General features: G+C 41.8%; 1 protein-coding gene and 1 pseudogene across 1 annotated transcript; one reads left to right on the top strand and one right to left on the bottom strand.

Annotated features, from left to right (window-relative positions):
- The first annotated feature begins 231 nt into the window (after positions 1–231).
- LOC104596898 (F-box protein At2g26160-like) lies at positions 232–1,548 on the top strand. The gene has a single exon (XM_010258219.2). It carries the CDS (start codon positions 232–234, stop codon positions 1,408–1,410), a length of 1,179 nt encoding a protein of 392 aa, XP_010256521.1. The 3' UTR covers positions 1,411–1,548.
- Positions 1,549–7,635: 6,087 nt separating this feature from the next.
- On the bottom strand, positions 7,636–12,994 carry LOC104596900 (granule-bound starch synthase 2, chloroplastic/amyloplastic pseudogene; annotated as a pseudogene).
- Positions 12,995–23,342: the final 10,348 nt, after the last annotated feature.

Here is a 23,342-nt window from a genome sequence, read left to right on the forward strand (position 1 = left end):
GTGGGGCACGTGGGGCATCCTATATGGGGCGCAGATGTGATCTCTTGTGAGACTGGTTGATTGGTTACAAATTTTTCGGATAACATAGTCGCCCCAGAATGGCAACTGTATATTTGAGCTGGTGAGAAAACAAACACCCAGAAACAGACTGGATTAGCCGTAATTTTCTGTATAATTAGTTGGACCAAACAAATTAAGTATATAACATTGGTACAGTTATCGTTCACCCTAATGGCTAACTGGGCAGATCTCCCAAAAGATCTACTAGCTTCCATTGCCAGACGTCTCAGTGACATCGAAGATTTTATTAGGTTTCGCTGGGTGTGCTGCGCATGGCGGTCTGTTGCAATGAAGGAGAAATACTTGCAGCTCCCCTGTTTGGTACTATCAGGGAAGAAGGAAAGCACAGATACCCTTTGCTTGTTCAGCCTTCCCAAGGGAAAGCGCTATGAATTCAAACTCCCCAATGCTTCTAAGTGTCGATTCTTTGGATCTGTTCACGGTTGGCTATTAGTCAATGGCGTTAAGACTGAGGAAGTCCACTTGTTAAATCCCCTCACAGGAGTTCGAATCCGACTTCCCAACATTATAGACAAAGACTTCAACACCAAGGAACGCGGCTACTGGATAAAGAAAGCAACCCTATTCAAGACTCCTCCTGGTTGTTCTGATAATGAGGAGGACATCGTAGTTACCATGATTTTCTACAAGACAAACGCAAGAAGATGGCCGCCGGATGGCTCTGCAATCATAGAGTGGATTTCCATAGATGCTTTTGGGAGGACGAAGAGTTTGGTTCCTACAGGACCTCCTGGAGACAAAGTGTGGACCTCCATTGAAGCCCCACGTAAGCGTTGGTACGAAGATATCAGATATTTCAAGGGGCAGCTCTACGCCCTCACCAGGACCGGAGAACTCGACCTCTGTGACACAACAAAAAACGTTGAGTTTGCTCCCGAACCAGTTCAGAAACAAGGCAGCTCTTTTGTTGAACCTGTAGCTGAGAAGTACTCAAGATATGATAGTATTTTGGTGAGGAGGTACCTGGTAGAATCTTTAGGAGAGCTGTTGATGGTCATGCATTTTCGAGCTTATAATCCATTTTGTCAGAAGATATCAAAGTTTGAAGTGTACAGAATGGATTTTGGGACTAGGAGGTGGGTGGAAATAGAAGGCTTGAGTGACCGAATTCTGTTAATGGGTGATGATTATTGTGTGTCTCTGTGGCCGTCGGACTTGCCTTCTGCAAATTTCCGAGGCAATTGCATCTATATCATTGATAAACACCAGAAAAGGGATACGAATAATGAAATAAGTATCTACGATATGGCCAATGGGAAGTTGCAATCTCGAAAGGATCCACAATCAGTTCTTTTGAACAGCATCACTTGGCTTATGCCAGACCTCTAATGTTCTCTTGTTTCTTTACATTATTGCTGTGGTAGACGTGAGAAGATTTATGAATGGGTTAAGTTTTTTGTTTTAGGGTAAATTTTTTAAACTACCCATGGTTTAGTTTATGGTTTAGCTAATTGACTAAGTCTAACTTTACTGTTTCAAAATTGACTAACACTATTTTTACTGTTTTTGGCAATTTACTAATCCTTTTTTGTCAGTAACCTGTGTCATCGGAAATATGAAAAAGATATTTTACCCTCTACTTTGTTTGGAACCACCAGAACTATAGATCTCTCCCCCTCCCTTTTGTTCTCTTCTCCAAAACCACTAGAACCACCAGAAAATTAGATTTTTGAAATCTCTCTATATGCTGATCACCTATGCTGGAGCCCATTCTGATTAGAATTTTTGGTGTCGATACTTCTGAAAGATTCAATTTGGTATCGTTGGCTTTGTCACATGTGGCAGTTGCAGTTAAATCATTGATCCTTTATCCAAACCAAAGAGGAAGTCATGATGGGTTCTCTCCTTATGGCTTGATGAACTCAATTGGGACACTCTACGTCTATGCAATCATATGTAACCCATTGGGAGGGTTATTTCGATGCATTGGATATGGGTGTCGATAGATCCTTACATGAAGAATGAAGCTTTCAAGATGTGTTGAAATAGTGGAAGCATCTGTAAATGGTGTTGGGGAAGCAGTTTGGAGTTTAGGAATGGGCTCCGGAATAATATCAAGACAAAAAGAAAAAGATAAAAATGGACCTCAGTTCTGTTTCAGAGTTGGAAGTTCATAAAATCAAAACAAAAAAGACATCCTAGGCAGATCATCTCTGCAACCAACCGGCACAAACTAGTTTTGTTTCAGAAATCAGTTATGTAGAGGGTATTCAAGCAAAGAGTGGACTTCTGTTCTGTTTCAGAGTTGAAAGTTCATAAAATCCAGACAAAAAAGACACATCCTAGGCAGATCTTCTCTGCAACCAACCGGTGCAAACTAGTATCGATCACTCACTAAATGCGACGTCATCATGCACTGGGTGAAACCAAATACCACTAGGTGAGAGTAGTGAGTAGAAAAAAAAGGTTTGTGAGGGAGAATTATTTTCTTGCTTACCTTTTTGTAAGTGGTATTGTCTTCTTCAATGGTCCAACCAGATTGATTTTGCACCGATAGCTTTTACTGGTAATTTCTGAGCCTTTGGAAGATAATCCAGTGCTCGTACCACCATTATTGGTTGCACCCCAGACTTGAAATTTTTATAGGGTTTTATTTTGAAACAGGAACTTAGTTCCTAGGTTTTCATCGGAACTAAGGATGTTGGAAGTTGGAACTAAGATCTCTCCGTCAGAACTGAGATCGACATCTCTGCTCTTGGTTTTTCATCGAAACATATAGAGAAGTAATGAAGAAGAAAGGTTTTAGAGATAGTATTTTAAGAACATAAGTGAAAAGGTATTTTTTAGGAATGAATGTGAAAAGGGTATTTTAGGAATTTTTTAATTACTCAATTGTCAAAAATAGTAAGGATAGTATTAATCAATTTTCAAATAATAAAGGCACAGTTAATCAATTAACTAAACCATAATAGTAATTTAACTACTATTCTCTCTGTTTCTCCATTTAATTTACATTATTTTAACTAGTTGGTGTTTTATTACAACTGATCTTACCTTTTATACGTTAGCAAACTGGTGTAGGATCTCTGATTCAATGCATGGATACGTTGGCAAACTCGAAACCGAAGCTTCCCTTCACTTCCCACCACGAACCTCACTCATCGAATCCCACCCAGCCTGAGTTCTTTCAGTTCCAGCCACCGTAAAGGCCCAAGCTTCCACCCTCAAGCTCTCCAACCAACAAGACATCTCCAAGCCACCACTCCCTCACCCCTACTCCTCCCAACAAACTCGGAAACCCACCTGAGTAACCCAAATAACAGCTTCACCACTTTCTGAAAAACTGAAATTGCTGGATGGGTTATTAATCGCAAAGTGACGGTGGTTGGTGGATAAAATTAAAGAGGTAGAAAAAAGTTGAGAACATTTACAACAAAAATATGGTAAAATAGAAAGATCCCCCAATACCTTAATTTGTGACAGACCTCTCTGAACTTATTTGCTTTAGTGACTTCTGGGGTCGTGCTTCCCCCCGGCTTGTGTAGCATATTTTATTTCATATATATAAAAAAAAGACCTCTCTCAATTTTTATTTGCAACAAATAGAGGTGTCTGTCTAATCCGATGTGAATCCAATCCGATCTAATCCAATGTGAATCCATTTACAAATAGACTGGATTTAATCCGGTCCAAATCCAATCCAATTCATTAAAATGTAAATGGACTGGATTGATTCCAATCCAAATCGAATGAAATATAAAAAATTATATAAAAAATACATAACATATAAAAAATTACGAAAGATATATTAAAATGAAGATCTGAAAATTACAAAAATATACATTGAAAAAATACTTTTTAAAAGTGCTTTTATAAAAGTACTTCTGTAGAAGTGGATTTTTTTAAGTGTTTTCGTGAAAGTTCTTTTTATAAAAATGCTTTTGTAAAAGTGCTTTTATAAAAGTACTTCTATATAAATGCTTTTGTAAAAGTACTTCCACAAAAGTGTTTTTATAAAAGTACTTCCACAAAAGTCCTTTTGTAAAAATGCTTTTATTAAAGTGATTTCATAAAAGTACTTTCACAAAAGTGATTTTATGCCTGGCTTTAGTTTTGATCGGTTTCAAATTGGCCCAATCTAATAATTATAATTGATCGTCCAGATCTGATTTGATAAGGTTTGGATTGGATTAGATCCAATCTAAAACCAGTCAATTGACACCCCTAGCAACAAATTAATACCCCCTCGGATGTTAAATTAGATGATGGGAGACATTGAATTATCCAAATACCCCACTAAACTTTCTCTATTTTCTTCTTGCCATTCTCTCTTAAAACCTAAGTGGCCCAAAATCGTCATTGAAAAAGGAAAAAAAATGCTAGGAAATCTCTAGTAATGAGAAATCTAACTTTCTCACCAATGATCACCGCCGGAAAAGAAAAATTCTCTAGCAAGTTCATCCTTGATCTTATACCAACGCATCAGCCAAAACTAGTAACCTTAAAAGCACGTCTTCTGGGTTACGATGTTGAGGATTTGGTGAAGTCCACTTAACATTAATAGGAACTTCTAGAAAACATTCTTTGAACTACTTTGAGGTTTTAAGTAGTTTCACAACAAGGTTTTTAAAACTGAATCGAACAATGGACTGAATAAGGGCCTAGTTCCCGGGTTAAACGGTTCAACAGTTTGGATTGGATGGATGGCCCGTTCTGATAAAAAATAAAAAAATAAAAAATTTTAAAAAATAAAAAATAACCAAACCATTGGACAATTGGAACGATTTGACCGCCTAGGTCAGCAGTTTGCTGACCAAATCAATGGTTTTTGGAGAAATAACGGTTCCAGGATAAAATGGAACCGACCATCTAACCGATTCCCAGTTTTTCTAGTCTAACTATTCAGTCCAATCTGGTTTTTAAAACAATGGTTCACACAACCTTTGAGGATACCTTTCGGTTTACTGGTGAATGTTCATAAAACTTTCAGCCACCAAATTTGCCCACAAGAAGAAAAAGAGCAAAGGCAAAAAATTCTAATTTTCCAACGAAATGCACCAATCTCAAATCTTTCTGCATGGAAATAGATGGCCATCCTTTCTAAAAAGCCTAATAGTCTTTAGATTTAATTGGGCAGCAAATATCAAATGGAGAATTAGTGCAGGGATAAGGATAAAAAGATTTAAGGTTTAAAGTTTGTCCAACAAGAAAATGTAACCAATTGATGAATTCTCGAACCACAACAACATCAAAAGTATTTGAACAAACTGAAGAAAAACCTAGCCATTTCTCGCAACCGGAAACACAATTATTCATAGATAATATTAGGCACGACAATGTAGAATACTCAAAATCCAGGATATTAAACACAAACCCTTCAAAGCCGAGACTGAAGCAAACCCCCACAAGACTGCCCCCACAACACATTTCTGCCATGTATTGAGAACATCTCTCAATGATGACATCATCATTCCTAGTATTATCATCGGGAGATGTTCCCAATTCATGACAGGGATGCGCTGTGGGACGTTGGATGTTCCCAATTCCTAGATAATATTATCACCATTGCTTTACCATTGTTGCTGAGGGCCAGTTTTACGCCCTCAGCAACAATGGAGGACTTCTGCTCTGTGACACAACGAAGACAGTTAAGTTTGCATCCGAACTGGCTCAGAAACAAATCTATGATTATGATCTGTGTAATAAGTGCAATAGGTACTTCTTGGTTAAATCATTAGGAGAGTTGTTAATGGTAAAACAATATTGACCTCTGCAAACAAGTTTTGTTAAGAGGTGAGGATTACTGTTTGTCTCTGTGGCCATCGGAATTGCCTATTATAAGTTGCATAGGTAGTTGCATCTACTTTTCTGATTCTGTGATAACTGATAGATAAAGAGAATACTGGCAAAAATGGAAGGGTCAAATGGGTATCTACGATATAACGAATTGTCACGGGGCTAGTCGTTGGGGTCCCGTGCAGCACTCGAATGCGACGAATAAGCCTAAAAAACAAGCAACAACACAAGCAAAGGCAACAAAGATGGCACACGAATTAGATAAAAGGCAAATTGTATTGCATTAAAGAGTGGCAAGCATAAGCACACAGTTCAGAGTCGAGGGGATCTCATGCTTAACCTTTACATGCTCTTGACTCACTCGACTACCTACCTCCCCTCAAAGAGTACGTTAAGCTTTTGGGGGAGTGACATAAGGATACATCAAAAGGATGAAAAATCATACTAAGGTAATTATAGAAATGCCATTGGCAATCCCCCCATACAAGAGTACATGCATAGCCCACCCATGACACACACTTGGACACTGGAGTGGCGGTTGTAGGTACAATGGATGGCACTTGATGGTGTGGCAAAGAGAACACTTGTGATAGTCTCCCCCACTCAATTCAGTCTTCATCCTCGAAGACTAGCTTCTGCTTGAGGCTCATATCTACTGTTGATGAAGGAGGGTTCCTCAACGGCTCCATGAAGTTTATCTCTTCCAAGGCCTGGGCATGATGATGGGTGGAACTCTTTAGGGTGTTCTGGATGGTGGGAAAACCTATGGCTAGTCCCTACGTTAAGTCCTTGCCTGGCTGCTTCAAGGTAGGATTTTGGTTGTTCTGCTTTGGTGTTAGGAAGGTTTGTGGCCAAGGCTAGGTCAAAATGAAAGTTTGGATTTTTCGAGCGTTGTTCCCCTTGATGATCTTTTCCCCAAGGGTTGCTCCTCACAAGGCTTCTATGAGGGTTGATTTGATCATTGTGGTGGCGGACATGGTACCTAAGTAGGTTTGGTGGTACTCGCTCTCCCCGATGATGGTCATAGTGGAATTGGTTGTGGCTGGGGACGGCCTTGGGTCTTCCAGGAGTCCTCGGTGTTGTCGGCTCATGGCGCTGACGTTGGTGCCGTTGTTGATGCTGATGTTGGTGTTGCTGATATTGGTACTAGCACTGGTGCTGATGTTGGAACGGCTTTGGGGGAGACTTCTTCCTGGTGACAACTTCCCAACCAGTTCCAGTGTCGTTGTGGGATGATTGGCAGGGGGTCTTCCTTGTTGTCACGACGCTGGTTTCATGGTTGCTTGTTTCTTGGTACAACTGCAAGGCTGAAAGTTGCTTCCCAAGTATTTGTAGAGCTGATGACACAGGAACCATGCAAGGGGAGTGTTCATCCAAGATAAGTTGCTAATGTGTGGCATAAGTGTTGCTTCCGCTTATGTGTGGAACTCCACTCCAAGAACAACCTAAAAATCATCCAAGGGTACCATAGATAGATTGATGGGTCCTTTCTATGGTCCAACCTGGAGTTCTACTCCATGAGTCATGCTCTCTATTGCTTTGGCCCTTGAGTTGATAGCCTTGACCCACCCTGTTTCCTTGGTGGTGGTCAAGCCGAACCGCTTTGCCTCCGCAAGCGAAATGAAGTTGTGGATGGCCCTAGTGTCCACCAAGGCTTGGGTCAGCCTCTCACCGAGGGTGATGTCTACATAACTCAGCCCCTTGTGGGCTTTGGTGGGCTGCTTAGATGTGGCGTCTTTCTTAACCATGGCGTTGATAAGCTGAAGGGCGCCTACTCTTGGCGCCGTTGTGGTTTTCTCCTCATCACTCTCTTCATCATCACTGAGTTTGGCGACAAGGGCATTGATCTTCTTCTGCATAGGACAGTCGGTAGTCTAGTGCTTTCCATTGCAAAAGTAACAAGGAGAGGGAGGAGTAGTTGGTCTCCCGGTGGCCCTGATAGCTTTGGGCTCCTTGTGGCTTCATCCCTTGTTGGTAATTGACGGGCTTGTTAGTGTGCACTGGCTTCTCCTTTGTAGAGGTTGATTGTTGATCTCCCCCACTCAAACTCAGGGTACATGGGTTGGATGGCTTTTGCTCTTCTTCCTTAGGTGCTCTTAGATCAGCAAACTGCTCAGCTACGACCATGGTAGTGGCGAGGTCCTTAACCCCACGTCGTTGGAGTTCAAGCTCTGCCCATGGCTTGAGGCCGTCCATGAAATTGAACAAGAGATCCTTGTCTGACATGTGATAGATCTCCAGCGTCAAGGCTGAAAATTCCTTGACGTAGTCATGCAGTGATTCTTGATGTCTGAGATTCTTCATTCTTCGGTGCACCATGTACTCCACATTTTCAAGGTAGAACTGGCGCTTGATCTCATGCTTGAATCCAACCCAGGTGTCAATTTTGTGGGTTCCCCGTTCAATGTCTTGGCAACACCTACGCTACTATAACATTGCGATATTAGTCAAATACATAGCGGCTGTACGTACCTGAGTTTGGTTGTCAATGATGCCAGTGGCGAAGAAATATTGCTTCAATTGCCACAAGAAATTGTCAAGCTCCCTAGCATCCCGAGCACCCGAGTAAGGTGTTGGCTCACAAATCTTGATGTGCATGGAAGTTGGGGTGGAGGGAGTGTTAGGTGAGTTGGCCACCGCCCTCTTTATGAGAGTCATCTCGTCTCTCATCTTGTCCAATTGCGCTTGAAATCTATCTAGAAAGCCTTGTAGGCTACTTTGGGAAGGCCCTGCTCCTGAATTTTGTATGGTGGTGTGCATGTCTCTGAAGATGCCATTGAAACATCCTTCTAGTTCCACCACTGCATTCTCAACAGTCTCTAGGTTGAGGTGGAGTTCATCGATCCGATCTCAGGTTTCTCCCACTGTTGCCTCGTAACGTAGGATGTACATGTCCATGCTAGCTAGTTGGTCGACTGATTTTTCGTGCTTGCTAGCTTTAGTTGTGCGGTCCTTTGGGGGTTGTGTCTTGGTAGGTTTGTCAAGTGGAGCTTCATCAGTGTTGTGGGGTTGGTGCTGCCCATGTGGTGTGTCATCGACAATGTCACAGTTGCTCTTCATTGTGCCGAAGTAGGGGCAAAGACAGGGTCCGACGTGTATGCAGGAGCTCTTGCCTTGGTACCAACTGTCACGGGGCTAGTCATTGGGGTCCCGTGCAGCACTCGAATGCGATGAGTAAGCCTAAGCGACAAGAAACAGCACAAGCAAAGGCAACAAAGATGGCACACGAATTAGATAAAAGGCAAATTGTATTGCATTAAAGAGTGGCAAGCATAAACATATAGTTCAGTGTCGAGGGGATCTCATGCTTAACCTTTACATGCTCTTGATTCACTCGACTACCTACCTCCCCTCAAATAGTATGTTAAGCTTTTGGGGGAGTGACATAAGGATACATCAAAATGATGAAAAATTATACTAAAGTAATTACAGAAATGCTATTCGTAATCCCCCCATACAAAAATACATGCATAACCCACCCATGACACACACTTGAACACTAGAGTGGCGGCTGTAGACATGATGGATGGCACTTGATGGCGTGGCGAAGAGAACACTTGTGACAGAATGGCATGTTAAAATTTCGAAGGGATCTACATGGAGTTCTTTTGTTCTGCGACACTTGGTTTATACCAGAATTTTAGTATGCTCTTGTTTCTTTACCTTTTAGAGACAGACGTGAGAAGATCTATATATTGGTTGGTTTCTTTTAGGTTTTATTAGAAATCCAATTCTCTCTTTCTCCACTTGTATTGGTTGATTCATCTTCAACTCTATCACAACTACAAAATGCATGAATTTACTACCTTAGACTTGCGAAAAAATCACTTCACAAAAGCCTCTCTCTCTCTCTCTCATTCATTTAATTTCTTTACGGTCCCATATGAAATAAATAGATGGTTTAAAAACGTGAGAAGGGCCATTTTGGGTGGGTTCAACCCAAGTCGACCTGAAGTTGAGCTTATACATCGGTTGGGCTTGAAATATTATTATTCAAGTTGGGCTGAGGTTTGAAAACATAAGACTTTGACCTCTGGTTGGGCCGGGCCAAGGTCCACGGTCTAGGTCCTAGGGTTGTGTTTGGATTAACTCTAAACTTGGTCCAACCAACCCAATAATTGCATCCCTAATCCCTATTGAGAAAGGGTTGTATTATATATGAAGAGATGAGTAAGACAAACTGAATTTACTCGCATGACACCATCCGTGGTAGGTCATGGTAAGTCTTGAAGCATCCAGGCCGGGTTTGTTATTTGACGAGGGCACACTTATCTAGCCCCGTATTTAGTATGGGTAACCATACAAACCTATTTGGTTTGGGGCCCACTAACTATCTACATGTTTAAGTTTTGAAATATCTACATTGGGTTTTTTCATTTGATTTGTGATTGAACTCCATTTGAATAAGCTTTTACTTTTGAACTCTGGGAAGTAGAAAATATAATGACCCAGAAAAGTTTTCAAGTGTTTGGTAAGAATTGCTTTTAAAAATATAATCTGAAGCCAAAACACTTGTAAGCCCCGAAGCATAATGCCTAGAATTGATGCCTTGTGCTTTTCTGCTTTCAAAGTACAAATCTTAAAGCTTATCCAATTGTAACCTAAATTAATTTTGATTTCTATAATTAAACAACACCCCTATAAGAGTGGGAGCTACATCAATGTGGCCCTTTGAAAACATTTGAACAGTTTTTTATTTGATTCATGAAACAAAATTAGCTAGATTTGATTTGTGATTAGTGGATATTAGGCAACTTTCTAATTTGCATTAGAAAAGAACACAACTTTAGAGCCTATGTTCTCCACGAATTAAGAAATACCTCAATCATTTAACTTGTTTATAGACCCATGTGAAAGAGTTCGATCCATTTGAAGAAATAGTTAGTTAGAAATGAGAACTAGAGCTTAACTTGGGTGGTACAACTTAAACTAGACTGAAGTTTATCTTTTGAATAGGTTGCTGTTATGGGCCCGCACGTAGGATCTCGTCATGGGTCGGTCCACGGGGAGAAAACCCTGCTTTCCCTTGCGCATTCCCTTGCGTGCAAACCCTATTGTGGAAACTGAATGGGTGATTTGTCCAAGAGACCACCCGAACTCTCCCTTGGGGTGATTTGTCCAAGAGACCACCCGAACTCTCCTCACTATTTTCTTGACTGGAAAACTGAATGCCTTTATTTCAATTCGTGACTCCTTAAATAGGTGATTACAGAAGAAAATTCCTAATTAAACTCAAACTCCTAATTACCTATTCCTAATGTAACACACTCTTACTTAAGATAAGATAAGATAAGGATAAGGATAAGGGATGAGGATAAGAGATGAGGAATGGTGTAGCTGGCGGCGAGTTGGCGGGCAGAGCTGATGTGGTAAGATAAGTGTGGGCCCACCCTGATGAGCTATCATGTGGCCCCCGCCCTACTACTGCTGCCGGGCGGTGTGTGCGTCTCGCAGTGCTACTGCTGTGAGGAGCGTGCTGCTATAGTGCGGTGCGTGCTGCTACCATGCGGTGCGTGCTGCGCGCTACCGGGCAGTGCGTGCTGTGCGCTGCCGGGCGGTGCGTGCTGTGTGCTTCCAGGCGGTGCGTGCTGCGTGCTGCTGGGCGGCCTGCTGTGCGTGCTGCTGCCTATGACTGCGCCGCAGTGCGCTGCCGGGTGGTGTGTCCATAACATCACACTCCTCCTGGACTACGAGCTTGTCCTCAAGCTCGAATTCCAGATACGTGGCTTGAAACTCTGCGAATGGATCAAACGGTTGCACACAATTTCTCAGTCCACCAACAGTATGAACAACAGGGACTGCCCCGTAGCTCAGTGCATAAAGCTGGTTCAGTCCACATGTCTCAAATCGAGAAGGCATGAGTAGGATGTCAGCAGTTATTCGATGGGCCCTTTGCACAGAGGAACCATCCCAACCCCTGATTTTGCCATGGTGTTGACTCTCAAGATGTTTGAGAAGCTGTTCCCGGTCAGGTCTCCCAGTGCCCAACATGACTAGTTGCACATCCTGGTCCACTATCCAAGGAATGGACTCAGCAACGAGATCAACACCTTTCTGATGGTCAAGCCTTCCAATGAACCCAATCAGAGGAACATTCTCCCGAAGAGGAAGACCAAGCTCCCTTTGTAGAGCTGCTTTGCATTGAGGCTTGCCAGTTTGAAGAATCTCCGCAGGGTAATTGGTGTAGCCATCCGATGCCAGGTAAACATCTAACTGTGGGTTCCCTTCGTTTGCATCGATCACATTCACGATGCCCTTCAGCTTCCAATTAAACTCATTTATTATTTGATGCAGACCCTAGCCACCTTCTTTAGTTTCCAGCTCCCAGGCGTAACCATGGCTTACAGCGACTACATGATCTGCTGCTCTCAGGCCAGCTGCAAGGACATTGAAGTGTTCCCCACCTCCTGGGTCATATAGTTTGAAGTAGTTTTGTGGAAGATCCACATAACAGAAATTGCGTACTAGACCACGACCCCGGTGTGCTATGTTGTGGATCATAGGAACGCACCGGGTATACTTACATAAGAGAACCTTAAGAGCATCCTTACAGAAGCGAACCATGCATTTTAAAATATCCCCTCGGCCTCCCCCATATATATTTTTCTCAATGTTGCGAAACATAGGGCTGTCCATGAACACAAAATCTATGCCATCAATATAAGCTTGAAAGAGAGTTACCTCCATTATCCTGCCCATCCACCTTATATCTTTTGTGCACTCCTGTTTCTTGGGCTTCTGCATAGTTATCATACCGTGGTGCCACAATCATAACTCTATGTTCACGCCGAGCCAAAGCCTTCGGTAAAGCCTCAGCAACATCGCCAAGTCCACCTGTCTTCGACAAATGAGCGCATTCTGTAGGTACCAATATAATGTTCGTGACATTGTCCCCGGCCAAAGGAGGAGACTTTACAGTCTCATTGTCCGTGCGCTAATCCTTGGTAATAATTGCGGCTGTAAGGGCAACGATCTGCTGCTCGCTGGATGCCTCTGCCCAGTCCGGACGGCGACTGTTTGTGTTGGCGATTCCCTCAGAACTCCTTTCTTTGTTGGAGAGGAATGCTTCCAGGCGGCGTCGTAGCTCCCGGACATCTTCCTTGACTTCACGAACCTCCATGCTGGTTTCTGCTAGCCTATGTTCCAGCTCGTTGACCTTGGATGATAGTTGCTCCATATCGCCCGTGACGTTTGGCTCTGATACCAAATGTTATGGGCCCACGCGTAGGATCCCGTCACGGGTCGGTCCACGGGGAGAAAGCCCTGCTTTCCCTTACGACTTCCCTTGCGTGTAGACCCTATTGCGGAAACTGAATGGGTGATTTGTCCAAGAGACCACCCGACCTCTCCCTTGGGGTGATTTGTCCAAGAGACCACCCGAACTCTCCTCACTCTCCTCACTCTTTTATTGATTAGAAAACTGAATGCCTTTATTTCAATTCGTGGCTCCTTAAATAGGAGATTACAGAAGGGAATTCCTAATTAAACTCAAACTCCTAATTACCTACTCCTAATGGTAACACACTCTTACTTAAGATAAGATAAGGATAAGGATAAGGGATGAGGAATGGTGTAGCTGGCAGCGAGTTGGCGGGTAGAGCTGATGTGGTAAGATAAGTGTGGGCCCACCCTGATGAACTGTCATGTGGGCCTCGCCCTACTGCTGCTGTCGGGCGGTGCGTGCGTCTCACAGTGCTGCTGCCGTGAGCAGCTTGCTGCTGTCGTGCGGTGTGTGCTACTGCCGTGTGCTGCTGTCGTGCGGTGTGTGCTGCACGCTACCGGGCGGTGCGTGCTGCATGCTGCCAGGCGGTGTGTGCTACGCGTTGCCAGGCGGCTGTGCGGTGCTGCCGGGCGGTGCGTGCTGTTGGGCGGCCCGCTGTTCGTGCTGCTGCCTATGACTGCGCCGCAGTACGCTGCCGGGCGGTGTGTGCATAACAGTTGCACTTGAATTCTTAGTATTCAAGTTAGGCAAAGGGTTGGAATGTGAAAACTAAAGCTTTTGGGTAGCTGATTTCTATGCTATCTACACCAATGCTGCTATTAAAAGTACCAATTGAGCTGATTATGAAACTTTTCTCTTTGAATACAATACTTGTATTTTGAATATGGTCTTTATTTTAATTTTTCAATTTTAAGTATTATATTTCATCTCATTTAATTACCTATTACTAAGTCAAATATTTGAGATATTAATTCCTATCTCTTTCATTATATCTTATATGTAAGGTATTTTTTTTTATCTCCAATAAACTATTGTAATTAGATCTATGTCTTATATATTTAACAATATAAAATCTATGCTTTTTTAAAATTGACTAAAAAATGGAACTGTTTCGATAAATAATTCAACCAACCAAGTTAAATGGGTTAAACCATGATGTCATAGTTAAATAACATAAATTTTCAATTAAAATAGAAATAAATACAAAAATTAAAAATCTATAAAATGTTTGAACACATTTTTAATATTATATATCCATCATATTAAACAAAATTAAGTGTGATAAACAAAATTTTCACCTAAAATTGTTGTGTAAAGAAAGTGCACATTACCAAATATGAGTGAAAACCCTTTTCAACATGACCAACCAATTGAGGTTATACAAAGAGCACTTGAGCATAACGAAGCTGAAGTTGTGTTGTTTTTGGCTTAGGTTGGACTTTCCTTGGCAAACTTGGACTTTGACCTCGCCAGACCAGGGTCCAAGGTCTCAATCTTAGGGTTGGATTTGGGTTAGTTCTAAACCTAGTCCAACCTGCCCTGTAAGTTGAACCCCTATTGAGGAGTATTATACATCTGTACATAAAGAGAATAATTAATGATCCCATGACATCATCCATGTTGTATGTTTTGAGGCTTTTCTTTTCTTTTTTTTTTTTCTTTTTTTTTTAAGAATTCTTGAGGCGTTTAAGCCAGGTTTTATTTGATTTGAGAGGATACGTTAATCTTCATTTGTAGGGTTAAAGTAATAGTAAATAGTTCTATCTTTACTATGGGAAACTATACAATGACATTTATTTGAGACACTAGGTGTGTTCATCATACTGTCCAGATTGCCAAACCCAATACCGAACCAAAAAGAAATTTGCAATTTGGTTCAATTCGGAAGTTGAAACAGCTTGCTTCGACTTCTTATATTTTAGAAACTAAACCGATAGATATACATATATATTGTATAAACTATATTATAAACCACACTAAATTATAATAAAATAATTTGGTTTGATTTGATAAATTCTGAGACCGTATTTTACTAATTTATTCTGATTGTCTGTGATATTTTCTAAATCGAACTGTGAATACCCCTTGGACTTTGAACACTCCATGGACCCACTATCTACATGTTAAGGCTTGAAAGGGTTTTTTGTTTTATTTAAGATCAGACTCTGTTCAGATATGATTTTAATTTTGACCTTTCGGATTAGAAAACAAGATGGGCCAAAGTGTTTTGAGTGTTTGGAAGAGTTCTTTTAAAAAATATAACCTGATGCCATAACACTTGTAAGACCCCGAAGCACAAAACCTAAAACTGAGGCTTTTTCCTTTTGTCATTGAAAGCACAAATATTGAAGCTTATCAAAAAATAAGCTAAATTTAAGTTTGAATTGTTTAATTAAACACATTACTAGAATATTTGGATTTAAAGTCGTAGAATAGTGTTTACAAGGGGATTGGATCTAATAGGTACAACAAAGTAAGAATGTTAAATGAGCATTTGATATTGATAAATATTTTGACAACTATCAAAAGTGGGTATTAATCTTTTTCAAGAGTAAGTAGAAGGTATTTTAAGGGACAAGTGTTAAAAAATTTCTAAGTACTCATTTAACATACAACATTGTGCCTACAACCCACGATAGAAAGAGTGTTTGGTTCAGGTGGTCATTTATTTGTTTATTTTTCGCTTTAAACAATTTCTGTTTTTATTGTTTGTTGAGCTTTACTTTTAATGTTTTTTATTTTCCACCTCAAATTAATACTCATTAAAATGTGACACATCAACATTTGGTTTCAAAAAACATTATGGCATTGGAGGAAACAAGAATTTGGTGTTTCTCCAAATTCTTCATACACAAAAATTAAAGTGTTTTAGTTTTTTACCGTTTCTTTGATAAGCGATAAAACCAAACAATTATTTCATTTTTTCAATAAACACCAATAAAACCAAACACATACATAATAGGTTTAGATACACGCCACACCACAACCCATGTATCGTGGACTGAAACCCACTATGTCATCGTTCAGTCCTCGCCACGCCCAAAATATCCGCAACGGCAAATATCGTGGTTGACACCAAGGTGCGGGCGACCATAGTCCCATCGAGATACAAGTGCCTTGCATATTCGACTTTTCCAAAAAAATTCAAAGCAACCCGTTCTCTTTATCGTTGTAAAACCTTCACTCCTCCAGTCTTGCTTCGACTTCTAATAGCTGAGTCGCCACCGCTGTGAATCTTGTTCGATCCTCACTATCGCCGGTCACCTCTGCTGTCCTCTGCTTGTGGTTCACTGCTGACCTCAGGTCAGCCAAAAACCCTCTTTGGTCCATCATTCGGAATTCCAAAGACTGAATTTTACTGGGTTTCGACTGGGATCTTCCTCAAACCAGACGGTGAACAAGAACACCCCCTTGGACCCACTATCTATATATTTAGTCCTGAAATATCTACATTGGGTTTTTGTTTGATTTAGGATCATTCTCTATTCAGATAAGCTTTTGCTTTTGAACTTTCAGTTGTGGAAAACTAAATGAGCCAGAGTTTATTTTAGTGTTTGGTAAGAGTTGTTTTCAAAAAGATTTAAGGTGAAACCATAACACTTGTAAGCCTCGAAGCACAAAACCTAAAAATGAGGCCTTAAGCTTTCTAGTCTTGAAAGCGCAAATATTGAACCTTATCCAAATGTATCCTAAATTAAATTTGATTTGTATAATTAAACAACTTTATCTAAAAGAATAGGACGTACAACAATGTGACCGCTTGAAATCCTTCGAATTGTTTTTTATGAGTCATGAAACAAAACTAATTAGATTTGATCTGTAAGTAAATACCATCTTTAATTCAAGCATACATGAATGACCCAAATTTATAATTTATATTAGAATTATAAATTATAAATTATAACCAGAGCTAGAGTTGGACTTACACCACACTACGCATACTTCTAGTTTGATTTAGAATTTATTTAGCCCTTTTCAGGTTATATGTGCTCTGTTTTAAATCATGCCATAATAACAAGCATGTATAAACTATGAAGTAAGTATAAACTATAAATAGACTATTTTAATTCATGGAAACATGAGACAACTATTTTAGGATATAGGGTATGCATTCCATGGCAAGCTAGTACATGCATGCAATGCCTTGGCCTGGCTAAGAAGGGATCATTTTTAACTCAGAAAGATCGATGGTAGCACTTCTCAACTGAACCCTTGAAGAGGCCTATCCAAGAGTTTTTTAAAAGATTTGAGCCTTGAGGCATGAGGCATACAAATCAAGTGAAGTTTTTCTTATTATTCTGAATGTAATGTCCCAAGTTTGTCAATTTTCTTATTTCTTCTCTTAATGGAATATTTTTGTTTTTAATAATAATAATAATAATAATATTGTTATTGTTATTGTCGTAATTATTATTATTATTGGATGACCATAAATCTAATATCAATTATATGGATGATTTTTCATACATTTCCTTTCTTCTAAATTGTTTTTCTACATGAAATGTAAAATGTTTATAATTGTTGGTTGATTAATTATTATTTTATTTAATGCTTAAATGCCAAAACTTATTGCTTATAAACTTTTAGCTTATGTATATGTGTACCTTCTATCATTTTAATTTGGTATATTACATGTTATTTTCATCAATTTATAAATTTTAATTATAATGCATTGAGGTACCTTTTTGGGCCATTATGCCTCAACTTTGCATTTAGCCTTTTAAAACTGCATAACAAAATAATACTAATAAGCAAGCAAGGTTAAAAGTAAATAGGAACGTCAGGGGCCCATTTCACTCGTCCTTAATCTTGGAGTTCTGGTGCATAATGAGGCCACAGAGCTTAGGAATGGCAACGAGGCGGGGCAGGGACAGGGAACCTCTCCCCATCCCCGTCGTCGCAAAAATCCCCATCCTCGCTAATGGTGACAAAGTTATCTCCATCCCCACGGGGATCTCCATTTCTCGTGATCTTTTATAATGTTAACCATTTTGTTTTTGTTTTTTATTTTATTTAAAAATAATAATTAAAATTTACAATCCTATTAGAAAAGATTCAAACATTTTTAAAAATATTAATATATAGTTGTATGTGTACATATATACATATATATTAGTGGGGATCCCATGGGGCAGGGAGTGTTCTCCCCATTCCCGCTAACGGGGATGAAAATTTCCCCATCCTCGTCCTTGCGGAGGGAAAATCATCCCCACGAGGATCAAGGAAATGGGAAAAATTGCCATCCCTAGCAGAGCTTGGCATTGTTGAAGTTGTTAGTGTAGCTGGTGAGGCCGGTTTTTTCATTCTAGGTGAGTCATCTCCCCCTTGATCCGTTCTTTGCTTTTATCATGTCGAGTGTCGAGTCTAGGGAAGAGAGGGGTTTGTCCTGCCAGGATGAGGAAGGATCCTCGGTCCAAGAACAGCGAGGTTCCAATAAGGGAGCCTCATCCTCCAGTCGTCAACCCAAAAGTAAATCTGAGTTCGGTCCCACTTAACTGGCTACCAAGGATGTTTACGAGCTTGTAGACCGGTATAGGATACCCAACCAATTCGGATATTCCCTTCCCCATGGGTAGTTCCTGTGGGAGCATGATGATGACAAGATCACTATCTTCGAGGAGGCCTTGAAAGCAGGTCTTCGATTCCCCCTTCACCCCCTTATTCCCAAGGCGCTGAACTATTATAATATTAGCCTAGATTAGCTTCATCCCAACTTTATTAGGACCTTGGTTGGCACCATGTCCTTCCATCACCACATCGGCTTCCCCTAGATCTTAAGACCTTTGCCAACATATGCCACATAAAAAAAAATCCTTCTAGTACTCCCAAGATGTACAACTACTACCTATCCTATCAGCTTGGGTGTAAGTTGTTGCACGACTTCCCTTCCAAGGTACCGGATTGGAAGAGGAGGTATTTCATTCTCAATTGGCATGGTGGATGGGCATTCTCAATGTCCTAGAGAGTGGGGACTAGGAACTCCGAGGAGGATACATTGAGTTAGCGGATGCAAATTTGGGTGCAACTCTTAGTGGACAGGAAGTTGGAGTTGAGTGAATTCTTGGCCAAGGAGAAACTAATCTAGGCCGGGCTAAGTTCTCCAAGTAGGTTGTCATTCCAAGTTCTGGCATACTTCTTTCTCTCTTTGGTCTTGACTTATCTTTGAACTTTTCGTGCATGAAACATGTCAGGCGTACCAACTACTAGGAAGGTGACTTCCCAGGAGGCTCCTCAAGTCGTAACTTTTGAGTCTGCTGGATAGAGTGCAACCGAAGTTGTGCCAGTGGTTGACCTCGTCAAAGAGGAATGACTAGAAGGGAGCTCACTCGAAACCAAGGCCTCCTGGACATTCGAGGAGCCCCTTCCACAACTCGGGGCTGAGGCGACCACTACTTCGGATGTCGGAGCCACTTCCGAGGAGAAGCACACCATCATGGACTTCCAAACAACGTTGTTAAAGAATAAGGAGGCCATCTTTCCAGATGAGGTCGCAAAGCTCAGTGAGTCGCATCCTGGCAAACTAGGCAAAAAGCTTATGCGCTGCCTCTTGGTGATATGTAGCCAACCTCTTCCAATGCCAAATTTTAGCTTGTTGCAGATACATCGTTTTTTTTAGGTGAACACCATGGCCCATGCACTGTTCGGGTAGGCCAAGAGGGGAGCTGCTAGAGCCCAAGTTCTTGAGGTGATGCAGTACCAGTCTCGCCTAGAACGAGCTAGTCGTCTTGTCCATGACTTGAAGATCGAGATTGTCCAAAGGCCGCGAGTTACGAGAGGAGGTCGAGCTCGCCGAGCTTCAAGGGAAACTTCTTGATAACATCCGTGCTACTAAAGTTGACGAGGGCATTTAGGGCAGCGCAAACGACGAAGTTGGTACTAGAAGCAATGGAGACGATGCCGTAGGCGTCGAGGAGCCCGTGAACATTGAACTTCTTGCCTCTTTTCTTGGACCCCCTTGTATATATGTTATACGTCGAGTATCCAAGTTCAGCAATCTCAAAAAGATTTGGCTCCTTTTCTTCTCTCTATTTTTTTTTGAGCTATGCACAATGTACCTTTACGTTACTCAATGAAATTGACTGTTTGCATATACTGTGTCCCTCTTTCTTGCCTTTTATTTTCAATCACTAGAAAATAGGCTAAGTGTCAAAACACGACCCGAGGTTGTCGAGTTGCATCTATACCTAGATCTCAAAGCGACTAAGCTTATGATTTTGGCTAAGTCAAAACGTTGCTGATATGCCAAGCTGCCAAAATCTTTCAGGTCACCATAGGGGGCCTTAGAGCTGAAAATGGTTTGGCTTCTCCTTGCTTGCTTGACCTCGTAGACACAGCTCGAAACTTCCAAACTACTCATAAGTAGTATCTCCTTAAGTTATCAATATTCCACGCATGGGGTACCTACCTCCCCTCCAATGTTTTAAGCTCATATGTTCATTCGTTTATCACCTTGAATACTCTATAGGGGCCTTCCCACTTCGTATCGAGCTTTCTCACACCGGGCTCAAGTACCATAACCTTCTTGAGTATCAGGTCGCCAACTTGAAATTGGCATCTCTTAACTCGAGCGTTACATTACCAAGCTACCCATTGTTGGTATGTCGCAGTCCAAGTGTAGGCTAAGTCATGGACCTCTTCCACTAAGTCAAGGTTAGTTCGCAACTCGTCCTTGTTAGCCTCCTTGTCATATGTCTCAGACCGCAAAGTTAGTACTTCGGTCTCGGTCAAGATGACAGCCTCCGTTCCGTACGTCAGGTTGAAAGGAGTTTCGTTGGTCGCCATCTTGATGGTAGTTTGGTAGGCCCAAAGAACATTGAGCAACTCATCCACCCACAAACACTTAACTTGGGAAAGCCAAGGTTTCAGTTCGCGGAGGATTGCCTGGTTCATCACTTCAGTCTGACCATTTGCCTAGGGGTGGGTCACTGAGGTGAAGTTCTATTGGATTTCTATCTCGGCACACCAATTCTGGAATTTAATGTCTTTGAACTACCTCCCGTTGTTCAATATCAATACCTTGGGGAGTCTGAGTCTACAGACGATGTTCCTCCAAAAGAAATTCTAAGCATTGTAAGCTATGATGGACACCAGTGGCTCGGCTTCCACCCACTTGGTAAAATAGTCTACCGTGACCACTAAGAGCCTCCTCTATGGCTCTACCTGGTCGTAGGTGGGAAGGGATCAAGGATATTTATCCTCCATTGTACAAACTGCCACAGGGCTAGTGAGGTACTTCAGGTCGGCAACAGGTTGATGTGGTATGTTAGCATGCTACTAACATTTGTCGCACTTCTGGACTAACTCCACTGTATCCGCCTTCATTGTCGATCAATAGTAGCCTTGTCTTAGAGCTTTCTGGGCCAACGCCTTGCCCCCCCCTCCCCCCCCGAGTGTCCTTCATAGAGATCTTCGTGGATTTCGCGTAGAACCTAATTCGCTTCTATTGGTCACAAGCAGCGTAGGTAGGGGAGCACGAACAACCTGCGATACAGTTGCTTGCCAATGATAATATAGCGAGTTGATTGCCGCTCTACCTTCCGAGCTACAATGTGTTCCGCTGGTAGGGTCCCGTGGCACAAATAGTCAACAAGTGAGTCGATCCAACTCAGTTCCGTAGCCAAAACAGGAGCGACCTCTTCTGCCACCCTCTCTATGCTAAGTTGTAATAGGTCTTCAATGTAAATTGTTCTCTTCGTGATATCCATTACACTATCCAACTTCAAGAGCACATCGACCTCGGTGCTCTTAGACCTCAGAATTTGTTGGATGTATCAAGAGTGGAAGTTGGGTAGGAGTTTTCTAATCTTGGCCAAGTAGGCCAACATGGTGGGTTCCTGAGCCTCATACTGCCAATTCACTTGGTTCATCACTAATTGAGAGTCGTTGCACACCACGAGATGTTTCGTGCCGACCTCCTTTGCCAACAATAGCCTAGCTATCAACACCTCATACTCAGCTTCATTGTTTGAAGCTCAGAATGCAAATCGTAGATTGTACTCCAGTTTCACTTTGCTAGGTTCATAGAGGATTAATCCAGCTCCACTTCCGCACTGGTTGAAAGAGCCATTCACATGGAGGATCTAGGGCTCCTCGTCCCAAGTCGGGTCGAGTGCCACACTAGTAGTAGCCTCCGAGGTTGTCATAAGCTCTACTCCTGGGCAAGGTTCCTTTTTCTTTGCCAGACTAGTCTGACTAAAGGGTCAACATTTTTTTTAGATGTTTTTGCAAGTTTTTTCAGCTTGCCAATTGTTTCAGTTTGCTAGACTAGTCTGACTAAAGGGTCAACATTCATCCTATGAGTTATGACAAAAGGGTCTATGCCGAGCATTTCCATTGCTGGCCAAGCAAAAACATCTAAATTATTAATTAAAAAACTTACCAGTTCAGAACATAGAGTATTTTGTGAAGCGGGATCCAATCTGCACCGTCTTCACTAGGTCGGTATCTGAGACCGACACCAGGACAATGTCCTCCATGGGGCAAGCTCTCTTGTCGCTATTCTCTAGGGGTGGCTCCAAGTTGACATCAGTGACCTGCTATCCTTTGTCTTTGAGCGTGGGCACATAGCACTTCCATGACTTAAGTTGATCTCCTCGCACCACTCTTACTCCGTAGTTTGTCAAGAATTTCATCGACAGGTGAAAGGTCGACACCACGACTCTAAGGGCGTGTAGGATTGGTCAGCCTAAGATGAAGTTGTAAGACGAGGGAGTTGCGACTACTGGGAAGTTGTGGTCGAAGTGCACCTAGTTTGGTGGCAAGCCCGCTGTCACTGGTACTCTTATGCGGCCTAGAGGTCACAACTTCTCCACTGAAGCCGACTAGGGGAACATCGGCCGGTTGTAGGTCCTTCCTCTCCAACTCCATCCGCTCGAATGCCTCCAGGAAGATGATGTCCACCGAGTTATCGGAGTTAACCAGAATCCACTTTACCTAGAAGTCATTCATCACTAACTTGACCACGAGAGCATCATCATGTGGATACTAGATCACGCGAGCATCATCCTCAGTGAAGTAAATTACTTCCTCCACGCAAGGGTACTTAAGTGGGTTCTTGTCTTCATGCACGAGCTCCTAGACTGAGTTCTTTCCCACCGATGTGTTGCATCCTACCACAATGGACCCACTTGTGATCATGCTAATCACACCACAGATGGACTGCTCTACTAGTGGTGGGTCTCGGGGAGGCTGGTCCCTGTTTTGATCCCTACTCGATTGCAGTGCTTCTTTGGGCTGGTCAATAGGTTAATGGCAATTTTCATGCTTAATGAACTGCTTCAGGTAACCTCGATGGATCAACTCC

The sequence above is a fragment of the Nelumbo nucifera genome, chromosome 5, assembly GCF_055504915.1.
Source record: "Nelumbo nucifera cultivar China Antique chromosome 5, China Antique-T2T, whole genome shotgun sequence".
NCBI classification, from domain to species: domain Eukaryota; kingdom Viridiplantae; phylum Streptophyta; class Magnoliopsida; order Proteales; family Nelumbonaceae; genus Nelumbo; species Nelumbo nucifera.